Source organism: Rhinolophus hipposideros (assembly GCF_964194185.1).
Source record: "Rhinolophus hipposideros genome assembly, chromosome: 12".
Classification (NCBI taxonomy): Eukaryota; Metazoa; Chordata; class Mammalia; order Chiroptera; family Rhinolophidae; genus Rhinolophus; species Rhinolophus hipposideros.
In genome coordinates this window covers 71,401,262-71,421,229 of record NC_138058.1, presented here as the reverse complement: position 1 = coordinate 71,421,229, position 19,968 = coordinate 71,401,262, and the positions used below count along the sequence as shown (strand labels likewise).

The 19,968-nt window shown below is 44.5% G+C and overlaps 1 protein-coding gene across 1 annotated transcript in view; it reads right to left on the bottom strand.

Annotated features, from left to right (window-relative positions):
* The window catches only part of NOL10 (nucleolar protein 10), a 78,253-nt gene extending 71,209 nt beyond the window's left edge, over positions 1 to 7,044 (bottom strand). Inside the window, exons 1-3 of the mRNA XM_081069387.1 lie at positions 6,880 to 7,044; positions 3,089 to 3,134; positions 1,036 to 1,134 (exon numbers count right to left, since the gene is read on the bottom strand). Coding sequence (XP_080925513.1) covers positions 1,036 to 1,134; positions 3,089 to 3,134; positions 6,880 to 6,945 — 211 coding nt within the window. The 5' untranslated portion in view covers positions 6,946 to 7,044. The remainder of the gene's footprint in view (positions 1 to 1,035; positions 1,135 to 3,088; positions 3,135 to 6,879) is intronic.
* Between the last annotated feature and the right edge of the window lie 12,924 nt (positions 7,045 to 19,968).

The window sequence follows — 19,968 nt, the reverse complement described above, 5'->3', positions numbered from 1 at the left end:
GTTTTTTTGATACTGCTAATATAAAATCTTAGTGATATACAAAACATTAGTGATAAAATCTTAGTGATATACAAAACATTATATGATACAGAAAATTATTATGTTAAAAGTGACTTTTCCTGGAACTCTCATTCATTGTTGGTGGGAGTGCAACATGATCTGACCACTCTGGGAAAAAGTCTGACAGCTTCTTAGCAACTCAGCATACATCTATCCTACGACCTGCAGTATCCTCAAAACAGACTGGTACACAATGCTTTTTCAATTAACAGCCAAAAACTGCAAATAGGCCAGGTGTCCATCAAATGGAGAGTGGATAAATAAACTGTGGTGTATTCCTATAAGGAAATACTATTTGGCAATTTAAAAAGAACAAACTACTGACACATACAACAATGTGTGAATCTCAAATATAATATGAAGTCCTAGGTGAAATATGTCTCACACAAAAAGAATACACAGTATATGAGTGCATTTATATAAAGTTCTAAAACAGGCTGAACTCATCTACAGTAAATGAGCAGTGGTGCTTGTGCGGGGGTGGGCATGGGATTGACTGAGGGGCATAAAGGACGTTTCTGGTAAAAGGAATATTCTGTACCTGGATTGGGGTTTGACCTAGACAGTTTTACGCATTTGTCTAAACCAACAGTACAGTTAAGATCTGTGCATTTCACTATATGCAAACGTTCCTTTTAAAAAGCCATAAATAAATATTAAACTGTAGTTAGTGATATACATGCTGAGGTATTTAGGGATGGGGTACTCTGCTATCTGCAAGTCGCTCTGAAATACATTCAAAACCAGGATGGATGGACGGATGGATGGACAAACAGAGAGATGTATAGACAGACATGTGATAAAGCAAATATAGCAAACGACTGCAGAATCTAGGGGGTGGGAAAATGGTTCAATTCTTCTGTATATTTGAAATTTTTGTAGTAAAATGTTAGGGTAATAAAAAAAAGTGACCTTCCCCACCACAGCATTTTGTGCTATGAAATGTACATAAATCATAACCAAAGAGATGCTTACCGGTTGCTAAAATATATTGTCCATCTTTTGATACCTTAATAGTGGTACAAACAGTAGGCATTTCAAAGTCCTGAATGAGTTCAATTCTCCTACGGACATCTACAAAGAGTGAAAATAAACAGCTCGTTTAATGGTCAAGTCTTATTCTGTATCACAGGAAGCGAAGCATATAGAGCAGGTGCTACAAACAGGTCCACAACGTCCCAGAGTGTCCAAGCCTTGGGAAAGCACATCAATACAGCCCTACTCACCACACAGCCGGTTTCTGAGCTCATACACTATTCTTCTAAGCTAAGTATCTTATTTTCACTTTTCAAAAAGGAAAAAGTACCACCACTAATTGGAAAAAAAAAAGTCCACAATAATGCATCAAACATCCAGTTTTAAGAACTGGATAAAAGGGGAACAGAACATTAAACCGCTATCACGATTCAATTACAGCTAAGACAAAAATCTTACTATTTCTTTCTCCTAAATAATAACAAACCTAAACAAACCTTCTAAAATCTTAAGTTTATAGAAGAAACGGTGACCACGCTACCTCTGTTGGCACCGCTGATCTGGAGCCAAAAGGATCCAGGCTAGAGGAGACTTTCTAGGTCTTTCTGGATCAAAACTCTAACATGGATTCACACAAAAACTGGTTCCCTCCTACCAGAAGGGAACCAAGAAGTGTGAGTTCGTGCTGGTTGCTATCATAACAATGTACCTATTACAAGGACTGTTTATAACTCTATGGCACACTGCTGCCTTGTTTATTAAACATACATATAAGGCTCGGACCAACTGAGTAGGAGCAGCCCACTCAGTATGGAACACACATAATAGTTTTGAGATGGGTTGGGAGAAAGTCAGTGAACCATTTTTTCCTCTAAATAATCTGCATCTGTTTTCTTACATACTAGAATTCTGCAGTGGAATGAGAGAATCAGAAGAAATCAGAATCAGTAAACATTACTAAAGCAGCAATTGTTGTTTTCCTTTGATTTAAAGTTTAATTTTCTAACTTCAGTAGTATACAAAGCCTACTCTTCCAAGACTCTTGCCTTGGGGTATTGCTCTGACATCCAGAAACCCCTTCAGTATCTTTGGTCTCTGATTTTTAGAGAATAAATAAAACATATGGGAAGATAAGTCACCTTTCATATATGACAAGTTGTAATGGAGAAAACATAATAAAAAAATTATCCAAAATGATTTAAGTTAACAGCTGATCTTACATGCCTATCTTCTCTACTACCGTAACGTAAAGAATCAAAATCTTCTGCAATGATCTTTTATTGTTCATGTTCATATGTCCTGTATGTAAAATTACTTTGTTCAGAAAGAAAATGTTCACTGTCTCTATATCGCAAAAAACTGACAAATGGATTTACCAAATGGAACAGGATTCTGATACGCTGGAGAACAAAGCACATGGAACGCTTAGGAGACGGTCCACTTGGGTCTCTGGCATTCCTATACATCTCACTGGGTATGGCAGGACTGTAAGGTCCCGGCCATTCCGTTTCCTGAGCCATTTCTCAGTGTTCTTTATGCAGCTGGCAGCCTTGACAGGCGAGGTAACATGTCTCCTCTGGACAAAGAACAGGCTGCTCACTGCTTGCTATAAAAGCAGTGGATTCCCAAGCCTGGTGTTCCTCAGCTGCGACAAACCCACTGCACGCAGCGTATCCATCTGGGTCACGCTGAGTGCCCTCATGGGACTTCAGGGCAAGGGGAATTGACTGAGATATGCTGATGCTCATACTATATGTTGTGCCCTGTGAGTAACGGAGTCTTTGTCTCTGACCCAGGAGTCTTCCGTCTTCCGCTATTATCCACAAAACAGTAACAGGCTAACTTATTAGTATGTTAAGTGGGTAAAATCAAATCCCACACCTACTAGGAACATACTGACCACAAGAAAAGATTTCTTAAGAAGGAAAAGGGCAAAAAGTTTATTTTCCACTGCATTTTTGTGAGCTTCACTTAAGTATGATAATAATAAATGAGTGAAAATTTTATAACATGGATCATGAATGTAACTCAAGAGGGAAAAAATAATACTCACCAACATCTTTCTTCTGTAGTGCTCTCTTTTTCCTGTCAGAAAGCCACTAAAGAAAATGAAGAGACTTTATTTTAAAACATATTTACTTGAATTGTTTTTCTGTTGGCAAAAATAACACATGGTCACATTAAAAAACGTTAAAAGCCTTATAGGGATATATAACACAGAAAGTGAAAATATACTGTAATCCTAACCCCACTGTTCACATACCCTCTGGATTTTTTTTCTTGTATATATTTACATATATTAGACAATAAATTTTTAGAACTATCATGTTTTACACAAGAGAAAACTAATTCATCTAATCGATCTAAGGGAAAATACAAGCCTCAAATATTATGGGTTATAACTACCATATGGAGCAACTTTATCCATTTAAGTGAAATTTTAAAAAGCAAACCATTAAAAGGAGCAAGTTTCTTTAAAATATGGATTTTTATGGAAAAACTGTAAGTAACTGACCAAAAAGCCGACACTTGCTAATTAAGAAATGATACTTTCAAAAGTCGTATTTACTGGATTACAGATTTTGTTCTGTAATTGATGTACCCCAGTTTAGCAAGGTGCACAATTCCACTGCATGAGCATGAGGAAGTACTAACCAATTATGATTACCCTAAAGCAGTGGTTCTCAACCAGGAGCAATATTTTGCCCCCTCGAAGGGCATATGGCAATTCCTAAAGACACATTTGTTTCACAGCTGGGAGGTGTGCTCTTGGCATCCAGTGGGTAGAAGTCAGGAATGCTGCCCAACATCCTACAATGCACAAGACAGCCCCCACATCAAAGAACTGTCCAGCCCAAAATATCAGTAATGATGAGGTTAAGAAACCCTACCCTAAAGAAATGAAAGAAAAGCAAGAGAAAAAGTGACAACAGATGTCACTTCTAAAGGCACAAACCCAATGTACAGCCCGTGTTTGACACAAGCCATTATTCTCTTTAGGACTCTGGCCATGTACACTCCCACTCAAGACCTTGAGTATAATGCCGGAGGCAGTGTGTATTTGAGGAGGTCCAATACTTCGAAGGGCCTGAGTCTGTGCCAGGGCTTTTCTCCTTTCTTCATATTTAGTGCATTGATTTATAGGTTTATGCTAGTCTTTGTGATCATACTGCTCTGATTTTGTTTTGAGTAGTGTTGTTTCAATTAACAGTGATACTGAAGTATATTTCTGGGCACGCAATATATTTTTTTACATTAATCTAACACAAGCAGAATAAAGTTTATTACCAAGGCTCCTCCTCTAATAGGGGGTTCAATTTCCTCTTCTCAGCAAGTTTGCTCAACAAGGGGGCAGTTCATACAATAACTGGTTTCATATAACTTCAGCAAATGAGCTTTGGGCAAAGGGATTTCCTTCTAAATTGGAGCCTGGGAACCTAAAGGGCAACAAATCTCTAATAGAGTGATGATGGGAAGAAAGAAAAGTTCATTCAAGAGTCTCTGTACGAACTGACAGCATTCCAGGAGAGCACACAAGACAAAGATCCAGCATAGGGCAGGAACAAGTAAGTCTAAAGTTTAAAAAAAGTTCACCAAAGAACTGAAAGTTGTCACTGATTTCTGCCATCCTCTCCGTATTCTATAAAATCACAGCTAATAAAGAATGGCACCTGACCATTGCCAGACAATTTAATGAGAAACCTAGCAAAAGAGCCCTGGAGATGCTGAAGACCTAATTCTTGCACTAAACAGGTGCCTCACTGTTGTTGAACAGAAAAAAGACCCTAGTTGATCTCACATTTGAAGTAGGTAAAGCAAAATAGGCAATTTGTTCATAAGTTAGAATTACTTTAAAAGAGACCCAGAGAGATCACCGTACTAGCACACACACAATTGTTTACTCAACATTTTCACCTGGGGTTTATTAGAACTTCAAACCTTAAGGAGCAAAGAGAAAACTTTTGATTCTTTTTGCTAACTTCCCCCTCCCCACCATGTACGCAGTTGTTCAGATCCAAAACCCAAGAGTTGTCTCTTGATTCCTTCCCTTCCTTCGGCTTAACGTCTCACCACCATCCCGTCCACTAGCAAGTCCCATTACCTACCTCCAAAATACCTCCCGAGTCCCAGCACGTCTGAGCACCTCCTCGGCTACCACGCTAGCCCAAGCCAGCAGTCTCAGCTGGACTCCCTACGTCATCCCCACTCGTCCCCTCCCCAGCTACGGTAATTGGCCACACAGCAGCCCGGTTTAGAACCCAAAGTGACTTCCAACAGCACTAAGAATGAAACCCTAACGTCCTCCCTTGCCCTACACGGCTCAGCTCTCCAGGCTCAGCTGCCCCCACTCCCCCTCACCGAGCACACCACTCACGCCTGAGCCTCCTGTTTCTCCAACATGCCAAGTGTATTCCCACTGTGGGACATCACACTTTCAGGTCCCTCAGGACTGAAAACTCTTTTCCCCATCTCTTCACATGATTGGCTCCTTTTCTCATCCAAGTTTCTGCTCAAATGTCACCTCTTGTAAAACACTTCACCATAACAGCTCTCTTCTACTCAAGGCTCTTGTCATTACCCGAAGTTTTCTTCTTGTCTGCTCACTTATTAACCTTCTTCCCAACAGGGAACCTCATCTGGCAGGTTCACCACATATCCCCACACTCAAAACAGGGCTGCTGGAAGAGGAGGAATTATTAAACCGGAATTCTGAGAAGGAAGGAAGAACTTACTCACTGGGTCCAAACCTTTCAGGGGTGGACACACGAAGAAGAGCTCTATCTGCTCTGATTTCCGAAGGCGGCTCACAGACCAACAGCAGCATGCTATAAAGCGGCGCGTTGCAAAACCACCAGTGGGGCGGCGGGAGGCTCAGTGGGTTAGAGGGGAGCCCTCAACAACCAGGCTGCGGGCGCAAGTCCCGCGTGGGAGGGTGGGCTGCGCCCCCTGCAACCAAGATTGAACACGGCCACTGGGCCTGGAGCTGCGCCGCGGCCTCCACAACCAGATTGGAGGACAGCGACTTGGAGCCGACGGGCCCTGGAGAGACACACTGTTTGTTCCCCAGTGAAAAAAAGTGTTTTTTTTAAAATAAAAAATAAAATAAAATAAACCACTACCTAACAAGTCATCTGAAAATGTAAACGGGCTTCTGCAAAAAGTGTCCTCTCACTGGAAGTGCTGGGACAGAGGCTTGACCATCACTCGGAAGAAGCCAAAAGCCAACTTTCAGAGCCGGCGTGTGACCCTGGCTAAGTCCGCCTTCCCCCCACGCGCCGGCTGCGTGTTTTACACAGGAGAAGCCTGGCCGAGAAGCATCGACTTTCCCAGCCGCTTTTAACTCTCCTGTCCTAAGACTGAACAAAATCAAATTCCGCAAGTCTCAAAAGCCCTGCCCGGCACGGCCCGGCACACGTTGTGCAGAGGCAAAGCCTGCACCCCCCGTGCTGGGCGCTGTACGGCTCAGAACCTGGCACATAACAGGTACCGGACAACCAGGGGCTGACCGGTCGTTAAAGCGAGGGGGAAACGTCTGTCGGCCAGTCTGTCCCCGCTCTGCTCCTCGGGGTGGCGGCGGCTGCCCACAGCCAGAGAAGCCCAACGGGACACGTCCTCTGTCCCTATGAACTGGAAAACTCAGCGACCGCGGTCCGCCCTCCGTCCATCTTCTGGAGCGGTGCCAGCAGCGTCCTCGCCTGCCCGCAGCGAGCAGCACCCGGGCACCACGACTGGCCTCCGGACCTGCCCGAGAGCGGGGCCGATGTGGGCGCAGCGAACGCAGACCAGGGACAGGGCCGAGAAGAGGGGCGGCCGCCCCGCAAGGAGGGCTCCGACATGACTCACCTCAGGAAGGGACTTGCCGCAGCTGAGGCTGTAAATCTTCACCTCGTTGAGGCTGGAGACCTGCATGGCGGCGCGGAGGCAGGGCGACCGCTGCTGCAGTCCCTCTCCCCGCGGAGCACGCGACCATCAGCTTTCCAGGCCTGCGCGGCGCGCGGCTCTGGCGCCGGCTGATGACGCACTTCCGGGCCGGGAAAGCGCCGGTGCCCGGAAGAGGGAAAGTGGCGCAATTAGCGCCGGGAGCGGCCGGGTGGGGAAGGTGTGAGTTTCCGGCGAGGCGCGGGGCCGGCGGAGACCGCGATGCGGGGGGGGCCAGGAACCGCTCTCCCTCCTCTCGATGTCCCCGGTGTCAGGAAGCCCGTAGGGTCGCTACTGAGGCCGACGTGTCGCAGTCCCGGGGCGGGGTAGCGGGCGGCGTGGGCTGGCTGACCCGGAGCTTTGTGCGTCCGGTGCGGGAGACCCAGCGAGCGAAGTCAGAGCAGAAGTGTCTTTTTTTCCCTCCACTGTTGGGTAATATCACATTACAAATAAACACGCTTTAAAAATTGGTGTATTAAAAACGTTATTTTGGTCTAACATTCATCCACTAAGGAACGATATAAAAGAAAAAGCGTGCTAAAAAAGGAAAAGAAAGGTGGAAATCAGGGGAGAGGTGGGTGTGACTGATGTGTTCTGAGGCGGGCGTGTGGCGGTCACGACGGACCGGCCCCTCGGTCCCGTCCCTTCGGGAAGTCCGCAGGCTCCCTCCGTTGTCTTCCCGTCTCCTAGGGAACCGCCGTCCTGTGGCTTACGTCCGAGGGCTCGCGAATTCTCGACGTGAAGGAAAACGAGGTTTCCCGGAAGTCGGTTAACTGCCGTCAAACGGGTCCCGTCGAGACCGGCACGTCGTACGTCCTCGCTTCCCTTCGCGCGTAACCGAGGTTGTTGCACGTTACGTTATAATGTGTTACGCTGGTTCACAGCAGGGGGAGGACTTCGGGCGTCAGCCGTCCGTTTCTGTTGCACGCGTCCTGCAAGTCCCGGTCCACATTCCCTCCTTCTGCCCCACGCGCCCTTGGGGGCAACGGGCAGGGTCGCCGTCCTCCCGGGGAGGCAGAGCGGCGCCCCAGAAAGATCAGGGCTTCCTAGTGAGAATAAAATAGGCCTTGTAAGCGAGTCATAAAAATAGAACACGCTTATTTTCCAAGAGATGCAGGATGACTTTCAAGAAATCTTGAATAATTTTACGCAAAAATATTCCTTTTATTCCTTTCAAGAGTGTAATGTAAAAGTCCATTGACTGGAACAAACACTACCATCTGTCCCTTATTAAGTGTATTAGATATAGGATATGTCCTACTTCTAACTTGGATAATTAAGCGCCGTGGACCATTTCACTTTATTCAACCCTATTTCCCATGAACCCTTAAATGTCCCTTCTATTTCATTAGCATCAGTTTCGTTATCCTGGTTTTGAATCTTTGCCTACGCGAATCTGGATTCTGGAAGGCGCTGTCCTTATATCCAGATACCACCAGCTCCTCAACACTCACCCGTTGAACATTTTTCACATTTTCCTATGCTTTCACTGTACTGTATAAACACAGCATTTAAATCTTCATTGGTACTTTTTTATTATCAAAATACATAGTAACACATCCTACAAACACAAAATAAAGAACTTGGCTATAATGCTATACCAGATACCTACGCTTGGAAGTTTCCTTCAGGCACTCTGGTTTCCTCAAGATTAATTAAAATGTCATTTTTTTAAAGAGCCCATAAAGCTTTGTCCTTTATTAAGCTTCAGATGGGCTCCTTTTGAACAATGTTTTTCACTCGTTATTTTCTTTCTCCCTCATTTTCATCGCTATAGGAAAAAATTGTTTAACATTGAAAAGTTGAATAGTGCATTGAACTCATGGATATATCACCTAGCTTCATCGATTCACACACGGCCCATTGTAGTTCACGTACCCCCTCATTACTCCCTCATCCTTGGGTTATTTAGAAGCAAATCTATGGCAATGGTCTTTGTGGGTTGTAATGGACTCTTCTGACCATTCGCTCCATCTAGACTTGATGATAAGACTGCACCTTACCTCATTCCTGGGTTCCCTGGGCCTGACTCAGTGCCTGGTATATAGCACACGTTCAGTCAATATTTCTCAGTAAAAATGAATAAATTTGTTGATCACTCCTCATCCTGACCCAAAGTCCTAATTCATTGTTCCATATATTTTGTCCTTTGGTAATACTGAAAACAGCATAGCTCTGTGCTGGGTAATTATTGTTTCAAACATGTCCGTTTATACATCTTGTCTCTCCAATAAGAAACGTCGTAGCTTAGAGTCAGGAACCACACACAAGGGAACACAGTGTATTTTGTGAGATAAGACAACGTGTTCCTGGTCCTCAGTGCCAGAACAGCTCCCTCCTGCAGTCACTGGCCTGAGGGCTTGACCTACTGACCATCAGGTTTCCTTTCAACTGAGTTTGGTGCAGTGTCTCTGGTGTTACTAGGATCATCTGTAACATATTCAGTCCGTAGGCTGTGATGGACTTGAAGATAGTGCTGTATTAGATGATTATGCTTGGAGCTAAGAGCATAGGCTCCAGAGCCATACTGCCTGGGTTCAACTTCAGGCTACCCTGATAGCACCTGGATAGAGCAAGTTAATCTCTCGCTGCCTCTGTTTCCTCATTTATAAAATGCAGATAATAATAGTACCTACCTCACAGGGTTGTTGTAAAGATAAATAAGTATATGCCATAAATCACTGAGTCCAGGACGTCTATTTATAACATACCTGTGTGGGGCACTTACCCCACTGAGTGGCATTCACTCCAGTGGACTCTGGTGCCTCTTGAGATCACCTTTTGTGTGTGCCACTTGTAGGGCTAAGTGGGTGGTGGTCTGCTGTGGTCTGAAGCCAACCTCCAAGTATGTTCATTCTGGAACCTCTGAGGGCTCCAGTGCAAGCCTGGGGACTACCTGATTGGAGCTACAAAGGGATCCACACTTGTTTGCTGCCTGTGCTATGCCTGTACCCTGAAGGCATATGGGAGAGACACACTGCGAACACCAATACGGGACCTGGGGTAGCTCTGCAAAAAGCCAGGACACACTGAGGCCTGCTGCCACTTGCCAGCTCACTTGTTTCAGCCACTGATAAGGCCTCATGCAGTATGCAAGTTGGGTGAGGCTGGGTCTCAGAGAGTCACTAGAGTGGGAATTGTGGTAACCAGGTTAATGTAGACTCTGGTTTGGTGCCAGTGCTGAGCCTGGAGCTACTCAGCAAGGTCTCAGAGCACACTATGTCTAGTTGCCGCCTACCTGGGGCCTACAGACTGATAGTTTTCCAAGAAAGAGTGTGATGCGGACTGCTTGCTGAGAAAGAGCCTCTGGCATTGGGAGAGCTGGGTGGGACATGGTTCCATCCAGGCTCACTAGGCCAAACAGATTCAGATGTGGCCTATGGGGGAGGGCTCAACACAGAAAAAATAGCACCCACCTGCTGGCTGCATGGGAGAAGGACCCCACGCAGGGAACACGGCGACTACCTTCCAGCCCTTGCCACAGAGCCACACATCTCAGTCTGCCTTCGTATGCCTCAGACACCCACCGAATCACTGTCCCTCTGCTGGAGTCCAGGGGCAGTGCCTGTGAGTGAGAGAATTTGTGTGTGGGCCCCTTAAGACGACGTCTGGTTTTCCCGCAGCCTTCCATCCCACCCGGACTGTCAGAATCCCCAGTTTTTCACAACCAGATGTTGTGGTGGCTCCTCTTCCTGTCACTAGTACCCCAGGCTGGGGAGCCTGGTATGGGGATGGCGTTCCTCAATCCTCCATGGGGAACCCGTGTGGCCTAGATATCCCTCTTGATTCTCATCCGCCACACAAAGGTTTGGGGTCAGCCCATTTCCTGTCTCCACCCCTCCTACCAGTCTCAGCATGGCTTCTCTCTATATCCTTAATTATAAAACTTCTGTTCAGCCAGACTTAAGATGGTTTTCCAGGTTCTATGATTGTTCTATAATTTAGTTGTAATTTTTATGCGTTCACGGAAGGAAGCAGGCATTGTGTTTATCTACTTTCAAAGAATACTGTCTTATGTCATAAGTTTTTATTTGCTTATCCATGTCCTCATGGATTTTTTTTGGGGGGGGGAATATTGGTGAACAGTATGTTTTTCCAAGGCCCATCAGCTCCAAGTTGTTGTCCTTCAATCTAGTTGTGGAGGGCGCAGCTCAGCTCCAAGTCCAGTGGCCGTTTTCAATCTTAGTTGCAGGGGGCGCAGGCCTGTGTGGGAATTGAACTGGCAACCTTGTTGTTGAGAGCTCGAGCTCTAACCAACTGAGCCATCTGGCCACCCCTGGATTTTTAAACTGCAAAATTTATCATCAGATCTCTGATGTCTCCAAAGTCTCACCCCATACAGATGCTCTGTAAGTTATGTTGAGAGAATTAATAATAATAAAATCACTATAGTATCACTATTGTATGCACAGTAGGTATTCTGAGATAAATGTTTTACACAAGTTACCTCTTTTAATCTTCACCAAAACCTTATGAGGAAAGCAGTATTAATGAGGAAAAGGAGATTTATGCACAGGTTTACAAAAACAAAAAACAAAAAAAACCCGTTGCTGTGGGGACAGAGCCAGGAGAGCAGTTTCCAGGCTCATGTGGAAAGGTGCTGGCTCAGGTAGTAAATGGCCATCAACTGTGATTGGATGGCCATCAGCTGTGGCTAGTTGGCCGTCAGCTGTAACCAGGGAGCCATTGGCCACTAATATAACTGCCGTGGCTACGCTAGCAGCGAATGGGGGCTAACAAGAAGATGGTGGGTGGGCTGGCGAGCGGTGAAGTGTGGATTGCAGATTGCAGAGATGCGGGTTGCTAGCAAGTGAGATTGTTTGGCAGAGACAAGTGGACGGCGGGTTGCGGATAGTGTGGCTCCTGCCTCCTGTGTCTCCAACCCAGCCGCCAGGGAGACTATAGTGGAATGACTCCCCTACCTATGGCTCCGTGGGTGTTCCTTTTTGGCCTCACCATGTCCTGCGTTCTTATGTGGGGAGCGGGACCGGAGACTCCGCATGCCGCCCTGCATGACACTTGCCCCAAGATGTTAATTGTCCAATCTGTGTAAGGGATATATGAGTTGTTGAAAATACTGTTTTCTCAACTTTTCTGTAGGTTTGAGGGTTTAAAAAGAAAAACAAACAAATTTGCCCCAGGTTGCAGGAGCGAGGCAGGATGCAAATCCCACCTGTGTGAACGCAGATCCCGTCTTCCTACTCCTCCTTTCCCTGCCCCTCCCTTCCGCCCCGCCCCTCATCCTCTTTGCCCTTTCCCCTGTTCTGTGGTTATATCCCATATCTGCCAGCGTTTTTAGTTGCAAACAACAGTCACAGATTCTGGCCAAACTAAAAGGAAAAGGAATTTATAGAAAAGCTTTTGAGAGGCTCACGAATCTTCAGGAAAGCAAAGAAACCAGCTCAGAAACCCAGCAGAAACAAGAGAGGCTGGACCGTGCCTAAATCTACCCAGTAAGGACCCACTGAACACAGACAGCCTGCTGCCCCTGAAAACTGAACATTCCTGCTGCCATTGCAGCCACGTCCTCCAGGGGGCGGTGCTCCCACTCTTTCTTCACGTGACTTAACGCTTCTCAGAACACATCCTAGATTAGAAAGGCCAAACCCCGGCAACTGGCCCATGCCCAGGTTCCCTGGGAGACTGAGAGGAGATAGCTGGTGTTCTCAGCTTCTGCACTAAGACTCGTTCTCCAAACCTTGGAGGAGGGTTCAAATGCTGGGCAGGCAAAGCTGGCCAACCTCCATTCCACATGCATCCCAGTCTCCGGTCAATGTGAATTCTCTTGATGCCTTTCTCCTTGGTGATTCTGTTGTAGACCCTCCTAGTTCGGCATACTGACCTGGGGGCCATAGGCTAGGATTCCACAGGTGGGCTTCAGGGAGTTCTAAATCCCCCCAAACTGATGCAAAATATCTATACATGTGCATTCCCTACGGGACAGAAGGAGTTGCCATCAGATTCCTAAAGAGATTGGGGCCTGAATAAGGTTAGGAACAACTGCCTGGATTGGGCCTTGGGAATAAGCCCCATCCAACTTTTCCAGAGCTACGCACCGACCAGGCAACGCTATCCACTCTGAAGCAGTTAGGTTCCCTATGTCCCTACTGCCAAACCCTTGGAGCTTCTCTGTTTCTTCTAGAATTCGCTTCCTCATTTTCTCTCCATGAAGCATTACGATAGGCTGTGGCTAGATTTCCCAACTTCACCTAGAAAACCAGAACCTTTGATTCTCTTCAACCCTGGCCTTCCCCCTCTTGATAAATGGGGTCACTATCCACCAGGTGACCCTCAAAATCAAATCCACCTCCAAATGTTATCTGCTTTATCTCAAAGAAGGTTTTCTGGATTTCTGCATTGCCACCGCCACCCTCTGGTCCAAGCCACTGCCACCTCTTTTCAGCCCTCAGAGCAATCTTAAAAATAGTGCCTTAGATGATATCACTCCCCTGCTTAGTACCTAGGCACTCACATTCAAATCCAGACTCTTTCCTGATGTCAACCAGAGCCTATTCAACCTGTCTTCAGTCTATCTCTGACCTTATCTGAGAATGCTTTTCAGTGACTCCATCCATACTGTTTTTCTGGCTTTTCTGGCCTGTGTCTTTGCACTTGCTGTTCTCTCTGCCTGAGATGCTCTGACGTCAGATTTTTCATGACTGGTTACATTGCACCATCTACATCTCAGTTGAATGTCACCCCCACCGAGATGCCTTCTCTGACCCACAGTGGACCCTCTCCCACTCGAGCAGCCTCCATCACATCCATGTGCTATGTATATTGTCTTTATTATTTGAAATGATTCTGCTCTTCGACACATCAGCTTTTTTATGACTCTGACTCTTCCATGCTCTCTAGAATGTAAGCCCCATGAAAACAGGGACCTTTTTCATCTGACTGCTATATATGAAATTATATGCAACACAGGAGAAAACAAATATACATATTTGTTGAATGAATGAAAGAGGAAGCTGCTAGTCTAAGTGATCACCAGATATTATGCTTCTGTCCTTCAGACTCTTGCTAATCCCATGGTCTTCTTGCCTTTCAGACTCCTATATGTTTGTCTGTTGTATCGGAGTTTTCCTGAAGGACTGAAATGCCTGATAGCTAGCCAAGCCCTTCCCAGCCCAGTTTACCTAGCCACCCATCTCCCTGCTTTTCTCAATCATCATCTATAATCTTTGCCTACAACCTGTGGAGGAATTTTTCATCCCTTCAAAACACCATTAACAGCTAGATTAATTTTCTATTGCTGTATAACAGATCACCACAAACTTGGTAGCTTAGAACAAGTTAAATATTGGCTCACAGTGCTATAGCTTGGAAGTCTGGCATGCCATAGCTCGGCTCTCTGGCTCAGGGTACAACAAGGAGAAAAAGTTGTCAGCTAGGCTGAGTTCTGGTCTGGAGGCTCTGGGGAAAATCAATTTCTAAGTTCATTCTTGTTGTCAACAGAATTCAGTCTTCTGCAGTTGTAAGACTGAGATCCCTTGTTTTCCTCGCTGGCTGTCAGCTGGGGCCACTCTCAGCTCCCAGAGGTCGTTCTCAGGTCCTTGCCACATGTTCCCCATAGATTTTCACAATATGGATGCTCACTTTCTTTCCAGCTAGAGTGGGTCTCTTTTACTTCCTCTTTGGCGTCTAGCAGGAAAAACTCTTCGAAAGGGCTCCTGTGAGTAGGTCTTGAGGACCTATCTCAAGATCAACTGATTGGTAGCCTTAATTACATCAGCAAAATCTCTTTTGCCATGAAATGTCACATAATATCCTGTCGTAGTCACAGAAGAGGGAATTCTACAAGGGCAGGTCATTGGGTCATCACAGAATTTTGCTTACTCCCACAATTTATGTAGTCATTATCACCACCATCATTACAATCATCATCATGCAGCATACCCCTAAGTTATCTTTCCCATGGAGGGAAAAAGAGAATCACTCCTCCCTTTAGACAATAGACTCCTGGCATCCAGTAAGGATTTGAGAAATTAAATTCAGTTAAGCACTCATATATGCAGCTGCTACTACGTGTAAATGCCATGTTTAAATTGAATTGAAATATTTGCAGGACTTCCTGTACATTTTTAAATTGTTTGTGTTATTTTAATACTTCTTTACTGTTGATCCCATGTACTATAACCATACTTATCCATACATTCATTCAACAAATATTTATTGAGTTACTACTGTATGTCAAACGTGGTCAGTATGTCTGCTTCAGGTTGTGGGCTTCTAGAAGGTAGGATTCAAGTGAAATTACACATGTGGAAATGCCTTGTAGATGACATTGTTATATAAAAGTAAGACATTGCTGTATAAGTCTTTCTCTGTGCGCTGGAACAGCACACAGTTTCCAGAACGTATATTAGGTAATGTTAACATTTTCAGGGATGTACATACAATTTGCACATAGGTGCTACTCTTAACTTTTACACGACCTTATACTATGCCTTCTGTCCATTTTGTGTGTCTTGGGCAGAAAAGAGAAAGGAACATACAGTTAATACTTTTATTGTTAAAAAGACTGATTTTTTTTAAATTGTGTTTAAATCCACAAATGGTCAGTAGTGAAATAAACTGCAAAATGTTTGATCATAGAAATTTATTCCCTAGTTATGACACATAGTAGGCACTCAATGTCTCTTGAATGAATAACTAAATTTAAAAATGGTTGAAGTTATATGCATGTTATTGCTATAAGTTTATTATTATTTTCATTAGTATTATTACTATGGGCATTTAACTGTCTTAAATGAACCAGAATGAGTTGTTATCTACATTATGGACAAAGTTAAGCTGGACTAAATTTAGATGAAGTAAGGTTGTTTTTTGTTTGCTTGTCTGCTTTAGGTGGTGACGGTAGGAAGTTATGTTAGTTACCTTATTTCCACAAGATAAAACCCACTGTAATCTCCCCTTTGTCTCCTTCCCTCTTTTCCCCCCTTTCTCTTTCATTAATCAGCCAAATATGTATTCGATCTGTTGCCAGGCCTAGTGCATATTAGGAATAAGGGGCTGCTCAGGACGTCGTCCACACTGCCAAGGAGTTCTGGAGGGGGGGGGAATCAAGCCAGGGCAGCTGGAAGTAAAACAGACTGAAAGACTTATTAGACTTGACCTTGTAGACCCTGCCTAGGGCCTAGGCCCAAACCAGAGGGCAGGAAACACCCCAGACAGCGCTATGCTGCCTCCTGTACATTTCCTCCTGTAATCATACACTTACGCTCTGTATACATAATACCAAATACAAATATGCATGCATTTCCAGTCTGTTTGAAAAGAGACGTTTTGGAGTGTTTGATGGATAGAATGCTTTGAATAAGAGCAGATGTTTACTAAGAGTGAGCTCAGGTTCATTATACTACACAGAACACAAATGGGCTGCAAGGTGACTTCTGTGCTTGAAAGCTTGTCACAGCCTCTTCCTTTGTGATGGAATTCCTGGCTGACAGTTCCACCGGAAGCCTCAGAGCTCCCCCTGCCCTGATCACGGAGGGTCTCCCCATACTCATTTGCTGACTGTTTTCAGAACTGAGTAACTACACTATAATACTAGTGAATGCTTTACTTTCTGAGAACATTTAAAACAATCGCATTATAACAAAAAACAAAGACATTGACTTTGGAAGAAAGAAACTCACTTTGTGTGTGACATGCCTGGGCCCTTCAGAGCTCTAGGCCTGCCTGCTCCATAGAAATAGAGACAATGCCAAGAGTGGGATGTGCAAAGGACCCACACAGTCACACAGGGCCTCCTGTCAGCAGGCCTCACACCTGGTTTCACACTCTTCTGTCACCACCTGGAAGTTCTTCATTTTTGAGCAAGGGGGCCAGGCACTGTGTAGCCAGTTCCTGTGTACAGAGCATAAAAGGCTCACCAACGAGTGGCTCCCTAACTCATCTGGGGGGTGGGGAGGCTTTCAGAAAGAAGAAGGTACAGGGGATATCAGGAAATGCAGCTGAAAAGGTAGGAAAGGGCCAGATGGTGAACATGGTGCAGTTCAAGTTAAGGCAGTTAAACTTCATCCTGGAGCCAATGGGCTTCCAGCCACAGTGGCGGGTCAGATCTGCACAGCGAGTCTCTCGGAGGCGATGGGCAGCTGGATTTTGGGGTCCAGCTAGTTAAGCAGTGACTGCGATTATCTAGGTAAGTGAAGAGGAAGGCCTGCTTTAGCACAGTACTAGTAGGAACAAAGAGGTGAGACTGGATCCAGGAAATAGTTAGGGAGAAACTCGGCAGGCCTCGATCATTGCTATTAGGTCTAAGGGAGAGAGCAAAGTTAAGGATTCCTCCCAGTTTCAGAGGCAGGCAAGATAGCAGTGTCAGAGCAGGAGGAATGGAGAAGATAACTAGATAATTCAAGATGAGATTTATTGTTAAGATGTCCATTCTTACTACATAATCAATAGATTGAACGTAATGTCAATAAAAATTCCAGCAGGCTTTTTTATTTTTATTTGTCGGTAGACATTGACAAGCTGATTCTAAAATGCGTAAAACTGCAAAGTGTTTTTGAAAACAAAAACAAAGTTAGAGGACTTATACTGCCTGATTTTGAGATATACTATAAAGCTACAGTAATTAAGATAGTGTGATTCTGGAGTAAGAATCAACACACAGATGGAGGAAGAGAATAAAAAGCCCAAAATAGACTCCAATTAATGTAATCATCCGATTTTCAACAAAGGCACCAAAGCAATCCAATGAGGAAAGGAAATTATTTTCGCCAAATGATGCTGGAATTAGTCAATATCCATATGGGGAAAAAAAATGGACCATGAGTCCTACTTTACACCACACAAAAATTATGCATTCAAAATAGGTCAGAGACCTAAACATCAAAGTTAAAACTGTAAAGCTTTTAAAAAGAAACAGGAGACTGTCTTGTGACTTTGGAGACAGGCAAAGATTTTTTAGGTCACAAAAAGCCATAATTATAAAAAAAAGTTGGTAAATTAGATTTCATCAAAATTAGAAACCTCTGATCACCAAAAGACACAGCTAAGAAAATGAAGAAGCAGGATGCAAACTGGGAGAAAATATTCACAAAACATAGACAAAGGACTGGTATCCAGGATATATAAAGAACTCTTACATGTCAATCATGAAAAGACAAACAAACCAATAAAACTATATTAGTACGTTAATGACCAATAAACACATCAAAGTGTCCTCTACATAATTAGTCATCAGGGAAATGCAAATTAACACCAGAGTGAGCTGTCATTATGCACATATCTGAATGGCTAAAATCAAAAATTCCAAGGGTTAGTGAGGATGTGCAGTAACAGGAACTTTCACACATTGCTGGTGGGGTATGAATCAGTGCGATCACTTTGGAAAACCATTTACAATTATCTACAAAAGTTGAACATGCGAAAACCCTAGGACCCAGCAAATTTTCTCCTACGTAGATACACATTCAACAGCAATGTGTTCACAAAAGACATGTACAAGGAAGTCCACACCAGCGTTATTCATAATAATCCCAAACTTGAAACAGGTGTCCATCAAAATACACTGTACGACACCCCAACAATCCTGTATGACAATTTAAATGAACCATTGCTGCAGCCAAGGACACAGTTTCCCAAGCATGATGTAGGACTCAAGAAGCCAGACACCAAAGAGCAGATAGTGTACGTCTGTTTCTATTTATAATTGGCAAAACTAACCAGTGGTATTTGAGGTCAGGATGGTCATTTTATTATGGGGAGTGAGGAGGGGATACTGCTGCGAGAGGGCAAAGGGAGATCCCGATGCATTCTTCATGCTCTATTTCATGATCTGGGTGAAGAGTCCGTGGCCGTTCCCAGCTGTGATTCACTGAGCCGAATACCTGTAACTTGTTCTTTTTCTTGTACACATGTTACAGTTCATTTTTAAAAATAAAGTTAATTATTTAGAGTTAAGATGTTAACTTTTAGAGTTAAGTTTGAGGTTCACAGCATAACTGAGCAGAAAGGACAGGATTGTCATCCACCCCCTGTTCCCACACATTAGCATTCCCAGCACAGCGGTGCGTTTGTTATAATTGATGGCCCTACATTGCCATGCGTTACCATGCAGCGACATTACAGTCACTCTTGGTGGTGACATTCTGTGGGGTTGGACAAACGTATAATGCCATGTATCTACCATCGTAGTATTATACAGAGTAGTTTTATTGCCCTAAAAATCCTCTGTGCTCTGCTTATTCACCCCTCCTTCCTCACTACGCTTCAATTTTTTAAAGTTACAAAGAACACATAGTACTGCAAGAGTGGATGAAAACTCTGGGAAAGTGTACAGACAAGGCTTCTTAATCTGGAGTTCATGGCACTAGGGGGGACCCACAAAGCCCTTGATTATAGTACATGCAAAAAAAATCATATGTATGTATAATATGCATGGTTCTTTTTTCTGGGAAGAGAAACCAGCAGAGAATCAAAGGGATCTGTGACCGTCCCCTGCCCCCCCCAAATAAAGTCATGAACCTCTGGTGTAAATTGAAAGAGATGTGGGCAAAGAATGGTCTTGGGGACAGCAAAAATAGAGGGAGGTCAGAGACAGGACATGTAGGGAGGACGCGGGAAACGAATGATTGCAGGAGAGTCTGGAGCCTAAAAGTCCCAAGAAGGGGTGGTTCCGGAAGAGAATGATAAACGAGGTCACAGGGAGCAGGGAGCACTGATACACACTGACTGCGCCTGTTCATGGGGCTTAAAAGTGAGAGAGGATGGATTCCAAGGAGGAGGTGAGGGTAGAGCCAGCTCACGGTGGCCTGAGAAGGGGATGTCCCACCTACACACACCTTCTCCGCCTAAGCCATGTAGTTTCCTGCCACCAGGCTTTGCACTTCCTGTTCCCATGTCCCACATGCTCTTCCTCTGCTCTTCAGGTATCTGGGTCATTCTAAACTATGAGGCCTGTCAGTTCTTCAGAGAGATCCCTGTTTAAAGTGGATTTCCCCAGTTGCTCTCAGTCTCATTTCCCCTTTCTTCATAGAACTATAAAAAATATGTTAATTTCTC